Source organism: Bufo gargarizans, chromosome 3 (assembly GCF_014858855.1).
Source record: "Bufo gargarizans isolate SCDJY-AF-19 chromosome 3, ASM1485885v1, whole genome shotgun sequence".
Lineage (NCBI taxonomy): Eukaryota > Metazoa > Chordata > Amphibia > Anura > Bufonidae > Bufo > Bufo gargarizans.
Window position 1 is genome coordinate 235,100,252 of NC_058082.1, and position 16,950 is coordinate 235,117,201.

General features: G+C 43.0%; 1 protein-coding gene across 5 annotated transcripts in view; it reads left to right on the top strand.

Moving 5' to 3' along the window:
- Positions 1-16,950, top strand: part of DOCK9 (dedicator of cytokinesis 9) — a 236,034-nt gene that overhangs the window by 130,291 nt on the left and 88,793 nt on the right. For all 5 annotated transcript variants that reach the window (XM_044284631.1, XM_044284628.1, XM_044284630.1 and 2 more), the window contains exons 10-11: positions 14,535-14,609; positions 15,058-15,198. In XM_044284631.1, coding sequence (XP_044140566.1) covers positions 14,535-14,609; positions 15,058-15,198 — 216 coding nt within the window. The remainder of the gene's footprint in view (positions 1-14,534; positions 14,610-15,057; positions 15,199-16,950) is intronic.

The window sequence follows — 16,950 nt, forward strand, 5'->3', positions numbered from 1 at the left end:
ATGATGAATGGTGAGAACACCCACGCTGCACCTTATTAGACAGCTGTTTACCGGACTCGGCCAAACAATAGCTATCCGTCTTCAAGCAGCAGCGGCTATTTTACACGTTACTCATTGTTCATATCCATTTACCCGGAAAGATTCTAATTGTTTACTGTTGTGTCTTCTGGCAAATTGTCTCATCTGCTGGAAATCCAACACAGCAGATCACTTTGAATACATTTGTCTGATTTGACTAAGCGTGACCAATTAATGTCAACAGCGTGAAAAGGTCAAAATCGCATTTCAGCCTCCTATTATCCTATGTCTTTTATCTTTCTCCGGAAGGTGACACTTTTTTCAAGCTAAAATAGAAGATATGAAAAATAAGGGTTTTTTGTAACATTTGGTAATGCACACTAAGGGCTCATGCACATGGCCGTTGCCTGGCTGTTCCCGTATTGCAGTCCGCAGTATGTGAGCACCAGCCGTGTGCGCCCCGCATCACGGATGCAGACCCAGATCCACAATCCGGAAGCTGCGATGTGGAACGGAGGCATGGAACCCCACAGAGGCACACCGCAAAAAAAAATATGTTCAAGTTGAATGGGTCTGTATCCATCTGCGGCAACCGCACAGATGTTGCCCGTGCATTGGGGACCGCAAATTGCAGTCCCCAATGCACGGAACGTTCGTGTGCATGAGCCCTAATGGTAACTTTGTCCGGTGAAGTGAAGAGCAGTAGGTCTCAAAGGTGTTATATATGTATAATATATATATATATATATATATATATATATAGAGCACATTTTCTTTGTTTAATAATCTACATCATGTGTAGCGCAGAGTAACTTACACCCACTTTAAATTCAGATTTCATTCAATTATGTTTTCTAATTTATTATGTTATTGTACAGATTAGTCATCCTGTGAGAGGTTTTGAAATATAAACTATTTTTCAGGTTTTCTGAGTTTTCTGCCCTAAATCTAGAGAAATTGGGTTTGTTATTAGATATTTTATGTCCAGGAAGGAGACTGGTTTCTGAGGTAATTGTTTTCAATCTCCTCTGCTCCACAGCAGATAAATGTGGTTAATCTAAAGCACTCTTTGTTTATTAGGAGCCTGGAGCCTTCTGGAAGCGTTGTGCCTGCCAGGTTCACACAGCCGGCAGCCCACCAGTGTGTCTCTTAGATGTTCCTATCCAGTTACAGTGTAGGAACTTACACAGGCCAGCCAATGCTCTCTTCTGACACGTCTATGATATGTCAGAAGATCGCTCGAGGTGGAATTTCTTGTTCATTTTCACAAGGATTTGGCTTATTTCGGAACCTGGATCTGCATGGGTAGCGATTCGGTTATTGGCGCTGTGTTTGACAATGGCACTAATGGAAAGAGAAATTCACAGCAGCCAAGAAATCTGCAGCACTTGAGTGACTATATCATTAAGTCAGTAGATCAGAATTTCTAGGGAATTTTGTTAAATGCCGATGAGTAAGTGTGTGGTGGAGGGGCTGTTACTAGAAAGGTGTATATAGGGGCGTTCAGATCTATGAGATATAAGTAAGGTTGCTGTATTTCTTCTATCAATTAACGGAAGGACTCATTGGAGTTGAGAAAAAGAAAATGTAAATGAAAATTGTTAAATTGAAAAAAAAAATTAAGGTAGAAATTATGCATTTCTCCAAGTAGATCAGACAGTGCAGCCTTTTAGTTATATGTTTTACATAATTTAGCATAGAACAGTACCTGAAGATAAAATATAAAAAAGAATAAAACATAGCTGCTTAAAAGACAAAACCATTTGAATCTAAAATGAAGAGTGGATCACAATATCAATGTTTTTTTTGCTCCAATGTATCTACAATAGAAAATAACATAACATCACAAATTATCAGTTATAACATGTCTTTGCATTTTGTGTCAACGGCCTCCATGCCAACCTATATCTGTCCATGGCTCTTGTGTAGTATGACCCAGCACTTGTATGTTACTATAATCATCCGTTTATGTGGAGGACATAACTGATGACTGCAGTGTCTGACTACTCTGAGTTTATTTGAAGTCTGTAACCATGGAGACCTGCAGATCTACTTAGGAGCTATAGACACAAACTGTGAATTTTTTCTTATGTTGCTTCGTTTTATTTTTTTATGTTATATTAGGCTCCTTTCACACCTGCGTTCAGGTGTCCGCTCGTGAGCTCCGTTTGAAGGGGCTCACAAGCAGCCCTGAACGCAGCCGTCTGGCCCTAATGCATTCTCAGTGGAGGCGGATCCACATGAGAATGCATCCGTCTGCCAGCGCTCAGCCTCCGCTCCGCTCAGTGAGCGGACACCTGAACGCTGCAAGCAGCGTTCGGGTGTCTGCCTGGCCGTGCGGAGGCGAGCGGATCCGTTCCGACTTATAATGGAAGTCAATGGGGACAGATCCGCTTGAAGATGACACCATATGGCTCAATCTTCAAGCGGATCCGTCCCCCATTGACTTTCAATGTAAAGTCTGAACGGATCCGCTCAGGCTGCTTTTACACTTCGAAATTTTTTCTAAGTTATAATGCAGACGGATCCGTTCTGAACGGAGCCACCGTCTGCATTAATATGAGCGGATCCGTTCAGAACGGATCCGATCGAACGCAGGTGTGAAAGTAGCCTTAGATGCTTTGAGAGAATAAAAAGTTGGTTATAAAAGTGCATATAGCGTTTAATTAAATAGTATTTTAGTGCCACATTTTGGATGCAGTAATTTGGCTCTGCCATTCTTTCATATTCAGCATGGTAGTTTATAAAGGTGTTTTATTATTCAGGACGTGTTGCATGTGCTCACCCTCTTATGAAAGTTACAGATATTAAAGGGGTTGTCCAGGTTCAGAGCTGAACCTGGACATACCTCCATTTTCACCCAGGCAGCCCCCCTGACATGAGCATCGGAGCAGTTCATGCTCCGATGCTCTCCTTTGCCCTGCGCTAAATCGCGCAGGGCAAAGGCATTTTTCTGAGTTCCGGTGACATACCAGGCTCTCTATGGGGCTGACAGGCAGCCCGGTGACGTCACCGGCACTGATGGGCGGGATTTGGCTCTGCCCTAGCCAGTAAAACGGCTAGGGCAGAGCTAAAGCCCGCCCCTCAGAGCCGGTGACGTCACCGAACACACTGCTGGGCGGAAGTTACCGCCCGGCAGTGTGTTATTGAAAACACAAGAGCCTGTGCCCTGCGCGATCTAGCGCAGGGCACGGGAGCGCATCGGAGCATGAGATGCTCCGATGCCAGGCTCAGGAGGGCTGCCGGGGTGAAAATAAGGGTATGTCCGGGTTCAGCTCTGAACCCGGACAACCCCTTTAAGTGAATGTTATAATCTTCATTTGTTGCCCATTATGATATACACTGAGAACAGTGTGTGAAGCATTGTGTAATCCTTCCCTTAAGATATGGCGGAAGCAGCCATGGTAAACTTCAACCTTCAAAATGAAAAAGTAAAATGCCTGAACTTCCTTGATAAGTTTCCCACTGACAATGCTAAGAAGTAGTGCCAACTTTTGGATTTTTTTTTCACCTAAGACTGCCTGCTGTTGACCATCTCAGATATTACTTAGTGAGAGGCTTTAAGCCACCAAAGGTGGCCAGAGAGACATTCTGTCTGGAGATTTTTTATTTTTAACTTTTTTTTCTTCATAAAAAAATCTAAGCGTTTTGTAGCTGAAGCAGAATCAATTGCTTCCTTTGGTTCTAGGACTGAATTTGATAAAATTTTTATATTTTTTAATACATTAGGGTTCATTCATGTGTGTCAGCTTAATCTCCCAGGCCATACGTGGATCTCCTGTCCCGAACTGTGTCATAGTAATTTATGATGCACCCAGTTGGTATCTGAACGCTGGGCTATTGCTGGGTGTCGACTCCATAGATATGCTTGGTTTGGCCAAGTATGTATGTGCTTTCATTGAAGAGGGAGCAAAAGACAGATGCCAGACACCTCTTGCAGCGATTTATCTCAGAGGAGAAGAAAAGGATTTGTTAAAATAATTCAATTTGCCATATCCTTTCCTCCCATTAGATCATTAGTCGGGGAGAGTCAGGAGCTTCAAACTAAAACAATGGGTTTGGCCAACAATACGCTAGTGGGCAGTGGCGGATTACAATAGGGACGTTCGGGTCGGCAGCCCCGGGCCCAGCACCGCTGGGGGGCCCAACGCTGACCCGAACGCACACATACTGCGGCGGGGCACAGGAGCGCATAGCTCCCTGTCCCGTCGCCGATCACCGGCATTCACCGCATAGGCCTCAGGCCTTGTAGGCCTGAGGCCTATGCGGTAGTGAAATCCCGGCGCAGGCGTGCGTGATGACGTCATCGCGCGCCTGTGCCGGGACGCAGCACTGTGACGCGCCTGACTCATCCCGCCCGCCTTCCTCTGCGAGCAAGTGCCTGGCCCTGGACATAGGTGAGTATTTATTTTTTCATTTTTTGTTCATTTTTTATTTTTTTATTTCATTTGCCTACTTGGGGGGGACACAGGAGGACCTATTAGGAAAGATAAATCGATTACATGGGGGGAATGTGGGGGCTGTATGGGGCCAAATTATTATGGGAGGGAATACTATGTGGGGGCAAATTACTAGATGGGGCAGTGTGGGGGCAAATTATTATGAGGGAATACTATGTAGGGGCAAATTACTATGTGGGGGCAAATTATTATGAGAGGGACTACTATGTGGGGGCAAATTACTAGATGGGGCAGTGTGGGGGAAACTATTGTGTGGGGGCAAATTATTATGAGAGGGAATACTATGTGGGGACAAATTACTAGATGGGGCAGTGTGGGGGCAAATTATTATGAGGGAATACTATGTGGGGGCAAATTACTATGTGGGGGCAAATTATTATGGGAGGGACTACTATGTGGGGGCAAATTACTAGATGGGGCAGTGTGGGGGAAACTATTGTGTGGGGGCAAATTGCTGTGTGGGGGCAAATTATTATGGGAGGGACTACTATGTGGGGGCAAATTTCTATCTGGGGGTAGTGTGGGGGAAACTATTGTGTGGGGGTAATTGCTATGTGGGGGCAAATTACTATGTGGGGGAAACTATTGTGTGAGGGCAGTGTGGGGGAAATTGCCATGTGGGGACAGTGTGGGGTAATTACTATGTGGGGACAGTGTGGGGTAATTTCTATGTGGGGACAGTGTGGGGTAATTGCTATGTGGGGGCAATTTACTATGTGGGGGCAAATTACTATGTGGGGGCAGTGTGGGGAAAACTATTGTGTGGGGGCAAATTATTATGAGAGGGAATACTATGTGGGGACAAATTACTATGTGGGGGAAAATTATTATGAGAGGGACTACTATGTGGGGGCAAATTACTAGATGGGGCAGTGTGGGGGCAAATTACTAGATGGGGCAGTGTGGGGCAAATTGCTGTGTGGGGAAATTGCTATCTGGGGACAAATTACTATATGGGGCAAGTGTGGGGGCAAATTACTATGTGGGGGAAACTATTGTGTGGGGGAAATTGCAATGTGGGGACAGTGTGGGGTAATTTCTGTGTGGGGTAATTTCTATGTGGGGACAGTGTGGGGTAATTGCTATGTGGGAAAATTGCTATGTGGGGGCAAAATACTATGTGGGGGCAGTGTGGTGGAAATTACTATGTGGGGGCAGTGTGGTGGAAATTACTATGTGGGGGCAGTGTGGTGGAAATTACTATGTGGGGGCAGTGTGGGGCAAATTACTATGTGGGGGCAGTGTGGAGGAAATTACTATGTGGGGGCAGTGTGGGGCAAATTACTATGTGGGGGCAGTGTGGAGGAAATTACTATGTGGGGGCAGTGTGGGGAAATTACTATGTGGGGGCAGTGTGGAGGAAATTACTATGTGGGGGCAGTGTGGAGGAAATTACTATGTGGGGGCAGTGTGGAGGAAATTACTATGTGGGGGCAGTGTGGAGGAAATTACTATGTGGGGGCAGTGTGGAGGAAATTACTATGTGGGGGCAGTGTGGGGCAAATTACTATGTGGGGGCAGTGTGGGGCAAATTACTATGTGGGGGCAGTGTGGGGCAAATTACCGTATGGGGGCAAACTACTATATGGGGACAGTTTGGGGGAAATTACTGTGTGGGGGCAAATTACTATGGGGGGGATTACTATGTGGGGGCAGTGTGGTGGAAATTACTATATGGGGGTGTTGCTATTGGGGAGGCACTATAGGGGCAATTCTATTATTTCTGGGGACACTATACAGGGATTATTGCCTGGAGCACAATAGAGGGTGGTATTATTACTGGGGGTCTCTAGGGGACATTATAGCTGCTGTGGACACTATAGGGACATTTGGGGTAATTTATCAAACTGGTGTAATGCAGAACTGGCTTAGTTGCCCATAGCAGCCAATCAGATTCTACCTTTCATATTTCACAGCTCTTTTGGAAATCCAGTTCTACTTTACACCAGTTTGATAAATTACCCCAATTATATCTTTCAGGGTCACTATTTTTTCAGCAGTATAGTTCCTGGGGCATTGGGGAGCACAACGGGCACAGTATTGGGGGTGGCAGGATGACACTGTGGGGACACCAGGATGAGGAGGTTGATGGAAAAATAGAGAAATCTAACGTGTCTGTGTTACAAACTGTAGAGACGAGATGCGGCTAAAAGAATTTGCCATGGTGGTCTGGGTCAAATGGAGGAGAAGAGGAAATAGAAGGTCTACATGACAGGAGATGTCACTGGATGTAACAGGTATGTGGTGCTGTATTCTCCTCCATGTCTTTTTTATTACAATTATATGTATTTTAAATTTGACGACCAAACTTTTCAGTTTAGGACCCAATTTGGGGTATTTTTTTTTTTGCCTGAAGATGTAATATGGCCTAAGAAGAGACTGTGGCGCTCATAAGGCACCGCAGCCTCTTCATACAAAAAAAAAAAAAACAACTAAACTAAAGTGGAGGGGGGGGGGGGGCCCAAGTTGGGTAGACAGCCCCGGGCCTATCATGCACTTAATCCGCCCCTGCTAGTGGGGGGTTAAAACACTGTTATGCTAGCCAAAGTTGTATGACAGTTATTAACCAAAGGCAGTGTTTTGTGACCATCACGATCTTTAAGCTGCTATTACGTGTGTGCATTAGCGACTGTAGTTGTCACTCACAATTTACCGCGATCTTCCAGCTGCACTTGGACTTCAAGTTGCAAGTCCAGGTGCCGCTCAGCTATTGGTAGTACTAACAAGCGGTACTCATGATCACTACTGCTTGTGTAATAGCTCCCTTAGGCTTTTCTGGTCGATTTGGTTTGCTGTGTGAAAAAAAAGAAAATGAACTGCAGGTGTCCAAAGAGAACAAGGCAAAACCCCAAAAATTCTTTAAATATATAAATGCTAAATACCAAGTTCAAAACAGATGGGCCCCCTAAACGGTGCCAGTGGGAAGGTAGTCACTGAGTATCCGCAAAATGCAGAGCTACTGGATATTTTTTAGCTGTGTATATGCAAAAGAAGAGAAAGGAACTGATGTAGGTGGTACCAGGGCTGTTAGTACATCAAAGTTAAGGGACTGCGCTGCTCTCTTGGCATCCACAAACAGGGAGGATAAGTCAGATGCCAGATCCTTCCTCCAGTTCTCCTTCCTTACGTTATCAAACATTGCTACTATATCCCAGTGTGAAGCCTCTCCACATTTTTTTCCGCGTCCAATCAGGGAGCAAAAATTTGTGAACCACTTTAGGCTTAAAGATTAATTTATTCTACTCATGAGAGTCGATTAAAACAAGGCATATCAGACATAAAATTCCACTTTCCCAGAGTCTGCTCTCTCTGTATATTTTTACTGTATATTTTACAAGTACTGTTAGTACATCCAGTAATATACTAAATTGGCTAACTGTAGATATGGTCCAAGCAAAGCTAAATAAAGTGAATGTGAACAAGGCTCCAGGTCTAGGAGGATTAAACTCGGTTCTTAAAGAACGCCGTTCAGTTATTGCTGTGCCGTTGTTCATCATTTATTGAGATTCTCTAATGAGTACCACAGTGCCAAGCGACTAACACAAGGCAAATGTGGATCCATTTTCTAAAAGTCCTCTAGATGTTCCCCAAGTAATTATAGATCAGTACGTTTAATTTTCATTGTGGGAAAAGTGTTTGAAGTCCCTATATACAGGAGTGTAAGTGATGGCCAATGTGAGTTTACCATGGACAGAAGTGATCAGACTAACCTGATTTGTTTTTATGAGGCGAGTTGAAGCCTGGGCAGAGGGAGCCTGTGGATACAGTATACTGTTCTTCGTTTTTGCAAAGGCATTTGATACTGCCATAGGTTTCACCAATTTTTTATTTCAGCACTCACCACCCCCTACTTTCATAAAGTAAAAATACCTGGTTTTGCAACTTTTTTAATTCTAGAATAAATGTGAACAAATGTAAAATTATCCATCTGGGTAGAAATAATGTACATAGATCATATGTCTTAAGGGATGTAACACTGGGAAAGTCACTTTTAGAGAAGAATTTGGGTGTCCTTGTAGATCATAGATTAAATAACAGCATAAAATGTCAATCAGATGCTTCTAGGGCTACCAGGATATTGTCATGTATTAAACGAGGCATGGACCGCGGGACAGGGATGTGATATTACCACTTTACAAAGATTCTTTTTGTGGCCTCATCTGGAATATGCAGTTCAGTTCTGGGCACCAGTCCATAGTAAGGATAACCTGGAGCTGGAAACAGTACAAAAAGAGCAACAAAACTGATAAGGAGCATGGTGGGTCTTAGCTATGAGGAAAGAATACATTTATTTGTTCTTCAGAAGAATATTTATTCTGAGAAGGAAGATGATTAACCTATATAAATACATAAATGTACAAAAAAGCTGTTCCATGTAAAATCCCCTCAAAAGTCAAGGGGCACTACTTTTGTCTGGAGAAGAAAAAATTTGGTCTCCAGAGGAGACACAGCTTAAGAACTGTTAATCTGTGGAATAGTCCCCCTGAGGACTTGGTAAATGCAGGGACAGTAGTTTGTTTGTTTTGTTTTTTTAAAGGGTGAGGAATTCTTAGAATTAAATAACATTAATGGTTATGAAAATGAGTAGAATTCTAATCTCTAGCTCCTTCCCTTATTTTGCATCCCCTCCCATCCTTTGGTTGAACTTCATGGACCCATGTCTTTTTTTTTCAGCTGTACTATGTAACATTATTAAAGAGAATGCTGGTGTGAAGTAAACCTATGAAGTTCACGTCAAAACATCCTAGATGCAGTGGGATATTCTAAAAAGATGACTATCTCTGTTGTGTTGAAACATAAAAATGGGAAGCTGTCACTGTGATGACTGATCTAACAGAGCGGAAAGGTTTTTAGTCAGATGAAAAGACCCTCAGGCAGCAGAATAGACACTGTAATGATACTATGGGATTCCCCTGACCTCCTAAATTCACATAGTAAAGAGGCTAATATCCGGTGAAACTTCTTCAGACATTAGATTCAAGTTGCAATGTAAAAGCATATTCTCTTCTAATTTCTCAGTTTTAGAGAACATTGGGAGTGCTCCGTTATGTTCGGTGAAGTAAAATAAAAAGTGGTTAAATTGCTGTTAGGTAAAGTTAAAAGTGGTTGTAAGAGACTGGAAAAAATTGTGACTTCCTTTCAGAAACCGTACCCCTCTTGTTGGTGTACACTAGTGTTGAGCGATGCTTCATCTGAAGTCGCTTCGTTCAAAACGTTGGAATAATACTGTATGGACATTTGTCTCCATACAGTATTAGACTGTATGGGCTCCAATGAGCCAAAGTTGGTTATTCACCAAGTCGCGCATGACTTTGTTGAATAACTTCAACAGTTGATTTTTAAAGTGGAAAACCACTTTAAAAATTGAAATCGAACTCTGCTTTGGTTCCGACTAGCTCAACACTAGGGTACACTGTGTGGTATTGCAGCACAGACCCTTTTGAAAGATGACTGGAAGGAACCAGACATGGTATTTTTTTTTTCTCCCTTTTAGGCTCCTTTCACACCTGCGTTCAGGTGTCCGCTCGTGAGCTCCGTTTGAAGGGGCTCACGAGCGGCCCTGAACGCAGCCGTCTGGCCCTAATGCATTCTCAGTGGAGGCGGATCCACTGAGAATGCATCCGCCTGCCAGCGCTCAGCTTCCGCTCCGCTCAGTGAGCGGACACCTGAACGCTGCAAGCAGCGTTCGGGTGTCCACCAGGCCGTGCGGAGGCGAGCGGATCCGTCCAGACTTATAATAGAAGTCAATGGGGACGGATCCGCTTGAAGATGACACCATATGGCTCAATCTTCAAGCGGATCCGTCCCCCATTGACTTTCAATGTAAAGTCTGAACGGATCCGCTCAGGCTACTTTCACACTTAGAAAATTTTTCTAAGTTATAATGCAGACGGATCCGTTCTGAACGGAGCCACCGTCTGCATTAATATGAGCGGATCCGATCGAACGCTAGTGTGAAAGTAGCCTTACACGGGCCAATAAATCAGGCAGTTATCAGGAACCAGCGTTCATGAGTCGCATAAAACCATAATTTGGTGTCAGCAGATCAGGGTTTGCCTGCAAACAATGATTCTCTGTGATTCTCTTTTGCGTTAATGCATAATGTCTGATGACATAACATTAATAACTTTAAATTGATGGTAGAGATTGTATTGAAAGATAAACGGGAAGATTATCCCTCAAATCAGCAGTTTTTTCTTCCTCTGTGGCCCTTCCACCTTTCTTCACAGTACACTTGTGTACAAAACAATGTCATATTTCACAGATTTTCCTCATATTCATTATTGCCACCCAAGTACATACTTCAGCTGACTCGTAATTCTCCACCACTTCCCCACCAAAGCCCCAGTTCAGAGGGTCATAGATTTCAATTGTGGTTAAACTAAGTACTGCAGTCATCGTCTTTGGTTTGGACAGGACTTCCACATCTGGAATTAAGCAAACAATTCCATTATGGCACGACCCTGTTTTAATAAAAAAAAAATTAAAACACTATGCTGTATACTTATGAACACATAGAAGATCGGTTCTATTATGGTCTGGCAAACCTGAACATTGCTGGTTGGCTTAATGAATAGCAGAAGAAAAGTAGCTTTAATTTGTTGTTAGATATGATCTTAATTATGTTTTAATTACCCCCTGCTATTCCTAACAGTTTATTTGTTTTAATTTTCATGATTCTATAAACAGGTGAATGCAGTATTCAGATTACGAGATTTAACTCCTTAAGGACACAGCCTTATTTCACCTTAAGGACCAGGCCATTTCCCATTTGAAGGCCCCCTGATGCACCCCTAGAGTAGAAACTCCAAAAAAGTGATCCCATATTAGAAGCTACGGAATAGGGTGGAAGTTTTGTTGGTACTAGTTTGGGGTACATATGATTTTTGGTTGCTCTATATTACACTTTTTGTGAGGCAAGATAACCAGAAATAGCTGTTTTGGCAACATTTTTATTTGTTGTTATATACAACATTCATCTGACAGGTTAGATCATGTGGTATTTTCATAGACCAGGTTGTCACGGATGTGGCGATACCTAATATGTATACTTTTTTTTATTTATGTAAGTTTTACACAATGATTTCATTTTTGAGGCAAAAAAAAATGTTTTAGTGTTTCCATAGTCTGAGAGCCATAATTTTTTCAATTTTTGGGCGATTACCTTGGGTAGGTATGATTTTTGCGGGATGAGATGACTGTTTTATTGGCAGTATTTTGGGGTGCGTGTGACTTTTTGATCGCTTGCTATTACACTTTTTGTGATGTAAGGTGACAAAAAATGCTTTATTTAGCACAGTTTTTATTTTTTACGGTGTTCATCTGAGGGGTTAGATCATGTGATATTTTTATAGAGCCGGTCGATACGGACGCGGCAATACCTAAGATGTATACTTTTTTTTATTTATGTAAGTTTTACACAATAACAGCTTTTTTAAAACAAAAAAAATAATGTTTTAGTGTCTCCATATTCTGAGCCTTATTTTTGAGGCAATTGTCTCAGGTAGGGGCTCATTTTTTTGCGGGATGAGGTGACTATTAGGTACTATTTTGGTGGGCAAATGCCTTTTTGATCGCTTGCTGTTGTACTTTTTGTGATGTAAGGTGACAAAAAAATTGTTTATTTAGCAGTTTTTATTTTTTACGGTATTCATCTGAGGAGTTAGGTCATGTTTATAGAGCCGGTCGATACGGACACGGCGATGCCTAATATGTATACTTTTTTTTCCCCCCTATTTTTTACCAATTTATTTTTTTACTTTATTTGGGGAAAATGATGTTTTTGTTTATTTTTACTTGAAACATTTAATTTTTTGTGGGGGGGACGGGACTTTTTTTTCTCTTAATTTTTTGTCCCACTTTGGGACTTGAACTTTTGGGGGTCTATTCCTTTACAATGCATTCCAATACTTCTGTATTGGAATGCATTGGCTGTATGAGTAATACAGTGAGTATTACTCATACCGCTTACGGCCTGTAAGATCCAGGGGGCTGGATCTCACAGGCACGTCACAGGAAGGCAGCGCGATGCAATAGGTAAAAGCTGCAAACCGCAGGTTTGAATTGACCTGCGGTTTGCGGCGATCGCCTACATGGGGGGGGGGGGGGGGTCACGGCCCCCTGCGGGCATTTAGCCGAGGTGCCTGCTGCGCGGCGGTGATCAGAAATACACAGGGTGTACAGGTACGCCCTGTGTCCTTAAGTACCAGGACATAAGGGCGTACCTGTATGCTCTGTGTCCTGAAGAGGTTAAAGGGGTTATCCAATTACACAACAGTGTCTTCATCTCCTATCTAGGGTTCCATGCTTTCTGAATGATCCACCTCTTGTCCATGACAAAAGGCTGTATTACACTGGCCACTTATTCGGCCAATAATCGCTTACAAACATTTGCATAAACTTTTGTTAGCGATAATCTTGTAGTGTAATACAGCCTCCAATGAACAAGCAAATGCTCGTTCATCAAGCAATTTAGATCTTTAGGCATGCTGTCCATTAGTGATCTGCTGCCGGCAAACCCATGCTGTGGAGGAGAATGCTGCATGTAATAGCAGTGGTCTCCTCCGCTAGCTAGCAAGCAAGCGATTGCTGGCAGGGCAACGACTTCCCTCTTGACAATCGCTTGCTGATCTGCCTGTGTATTACAGGCTTTACATTTGGTCTGTCCTCACACTGTATTAGGGCTCTTTCACTCTTGCGTTCTTTTCTTCCGGCATAGAGTTCCGTCATCGGGGCTCTATGCCGGAAGAATCCTGATCAGTTTTATCCTAATGCATTCTGAATGGAGAGAAATCCGTTCAGGATGCATCAGGATGTCTTCAGTTCAGGACCGGAACGTTTTTTGTCCGGAGAAAATACCGCAGCATGCTGCGCTTTTTGCTCCGGCCAAAAATCCTGAACACTTGCCGCAAGGCCGGATCCGGAATTAACGCCCATTGAAAGGCATTAATCCGGATCCGGCCTTAAGCCAAATGTCGTTTCGGCGCATTGCCGGATCCAACAGTTTAGCTTTTTCTGAATAGTTACAATGGCTGCTGGGACGCTAAAGTCCTGTTTGCCATGGTAAAGTGTAGTGGGGAGCGGGGAGCAGTATACTTACCGTCCGTGCGGCTCCCGGGGTGCTCCAGAGTGACGTCAGGGCGCCCCAAGCGCATGGGTGACGTGATCGCATGGCGTGTCATCCATGCGCATGGGGTGCCCTGGAGCGCCCCGGGAGCCACACGGGCGGTAAGTATACTGCTCCCCACTACTACTATGGCAATCAGGACTTTAATAGCGTCCTGGCTGCCATAGTAACACTGAACGCATTTTGAAGACGGATCCGTCTTCAAATGCTTTCAGTTTACTTGCGTTTTTCCGGATCCGGCGTGTAATTCCGGCAAACGGAGTACACAACGGATCCGGACAACGCAAGTATGAAAGAGCCCTAAGCCATGTGTGCTTTTAGACCCCAGCTAGTGCAAGATTGCCTTCAAATTCTAAATCCACTATTGTTCCCATAAAGATATCCATCATTCTGATCAATCTATCTGCAGTTTCCCAGTGCAGGATCACAGCATGATAACGTTATATACTGGCACAGTTCAGTTTAGAGCCAATTGATTTCTCATTTGATATCCTCATTAAGCAAACATACTGATGTGCCAACAATTGTCTGATAGTGCTGTAGTGAATTATTTTGTCTCCCCTATGTGCAGACTAATACATTTAGATTTTTGTATGTATTCTTATTAATTATGATGTCAGTACATAATTCTGGTCCTGCAGAATGTATGATATAACATCGGGCATTAGGCCCACTGTCTTTAACCACTGACCCGCAAAAGTAACACTTGTGCCTGACCATCATGTTGTGTTGGAAAATGTAGTCAGAAGATGAACAGATTTTGTCCCTTGACTACATAGTCTAGCGGTTGCTGTGTGACTTAATAATCTGTTGGCCAACTTTTCTGTGGAATTCATGAATTTTTCTTCATTGTATATGACATTTATGAAAATGTTGCATGATGTGTGGAAAAAAAGTTATATCTGTGTATTATATCTATATCTATACAGAGTGGAAGAGAAACAGAAGCCAAATTGAAAAATGAAAGCAGGGTGAAGCTTTTTGCTTTGGATTCAGATACACAGGTAATACCATGTGCACAGATCAATACCAAGCACAGCGCTATGCATTGGATAACAGCTTTGTTTGGTATGGTTGGTGGGGGTGCCAGGAGTCGGACCCTCACTGATCAGATATTGATGACCTATCCTGAGGATAGTTCATCAATATCAAATTCTGGGACAACCCCTTTAAATAGACCCACATTGATTATTTGCCTTTGGTATGATTCCAAAGACTTGAATGTGATTTTGCTCAGCAAGACTTTCCTCTTAATACATTGGCGCCATTATTTATACTGTATGTTTGTAGCTGTTTCAGGTTCAGTACACTGATATCGTTACATCACCCACATATTATTATTTAGTTTTGGAATAAATATGGCCACTATTTTTTCTGTTGTATAGCAGGCAGACCTTGACCACTGTCCCCTTTGTCATGTATTTTATTATTTATTTGGCAATCTCTTTCTAGAAACTTGACTTTTCGGGAATTGAACCAGAGATAAAACCCTTTGAGGAGAAATTTGGGAAAAGGATATTAGTGAAATGCAATGAACTGTCTTTCAATCTTCAGTGTTGTGTAGCAGAAAATGAAGAGGGGCCGACAACAAACGTAAGCTTTAGTTTTTTCTTGTAAGCTTTAAAGGAATACGGAACACAGAAAATACATGAAAAAAAAAATTCTATTACTTGCTCCCTTCACCTCCTCTATTCTCTTGCTCTTAGGCTCCATTCACACGTCTATAGTGTGTTTTGCGGATCCGCAAAACAGAGACACCAGCAATGTGCGTTGCGCATTTTGCGGATCTGCACATCGCCGGCACTAATATAATATGCCTATTCTTGTCCGCAATTGCACACAAGAATAGGACATGTTATATTTTTTCCGGGAACGGAAGTGCGGCCCGTATGCGGAACTATTCACCTCAAGGGAGCCGCAAAAAAAAACTAATTGACTCCATGTGTATTCCATGTCTGCATGGCTGTTCCACAAAAAAAAGTACAAGCATAGCCACCCAGCCATTCATTCTTCACTTGGATGTGATGGGTGCATCACTAAATGGAATAGGTGGCAGCGATCTATCCGATACGTATGCCTTTTTCTGTAAATAAGCCATAAATACCGACGATGGTAGTACTGCTTTAAAACGCAGCCCGTGAAGGATTTTGTATGCATACATTGATCAAGAATTCCTCAACACTGCTGCACTTTGCAATAAATTCCGGTACCTTGGTATGATCATAGGAAATGATCCAGAGGGATAGCACCCTAGTTTATAGCTGGTTGAATTGCATGGTATAATGAGGTACATAGAACATAAATACATGTCAAACAGTCACTACATCAGATTCCAATACCTTGTAATATAGATTGTGTTAAAACTCTGTTGTGTCTAAAATGTACTGGGGAGCTGTCCACGCAGCATTGGGTCTATCCCCACAAGCTGTTAGGGTGCCTTTCACATGCTGCAGATTTTATTGCAGAACTGTCCGCCACTGAAAATCCACAGCTCTGTACAGACATTATCATCACTCATTGTCTTAAGTGTAGCTTGTGACCCAAGTTCCCTTATCAGTAGGTCTTTGGGGTATGGGAGGAAACCAGAATACCCGGAGGAAACCCACCCAAACACAGGGAGAACATACAAACTCCCTGCAGATGTTGTTCTCAGTTGGCTTCGAACCTAGCACCCCAGCGCTGCAAGGCACTAGTGCTACCCACTGAGCCATCTATTTATACAGAATACGTTTTTCCTGCTTACAGTCTTTGTGCCTGCTGTGTTGGTAGAGGTTTTATCTGTGTGCCATACATCTAAATTCTGGATTTGTATGAGCCTCTATGGCAGTCTTGTCTTTCATTCAGCATTCTAGCCTTGCGTGTTCTCTGCAGAGTCCTCCCACTGTGTGTGCAGACATCAGATCTGAGTCAAAACGCGTGGACCATGCATTTATTATGATGAAGGATCTTTTTGCTTCATAGAGCAGAAACACCAGAGGCACACATTCACTTTTATTTCTTCTTACTGTGTTCAGAGTGGTTGTGCCTCGTCAGAAAGGTTATTAGTTAAGTGGATATTTATCTACGACTTGCTGACATAAGATGTGCATTAACTTCTGAGCGGTCGCCGCTGCTCTGTGGTTGTTTTATTGTGTGCGAGACTTTCCCTTGCACAGTATGTGCTTTGCAGACTCAACTGTTTGACTTAATAATTATGCTTAACTAAGCGATAACAGGCAAAATGCTTACATACAAGCTGGTTATTCTGCGTTGCCCATTTGCCGGGAACAACATTGAGCAGCATTTTATCTCTAGAAGGCACCGTACCTGGTACCTTCACTATGTCACCTACAAAATTCTGCCAGC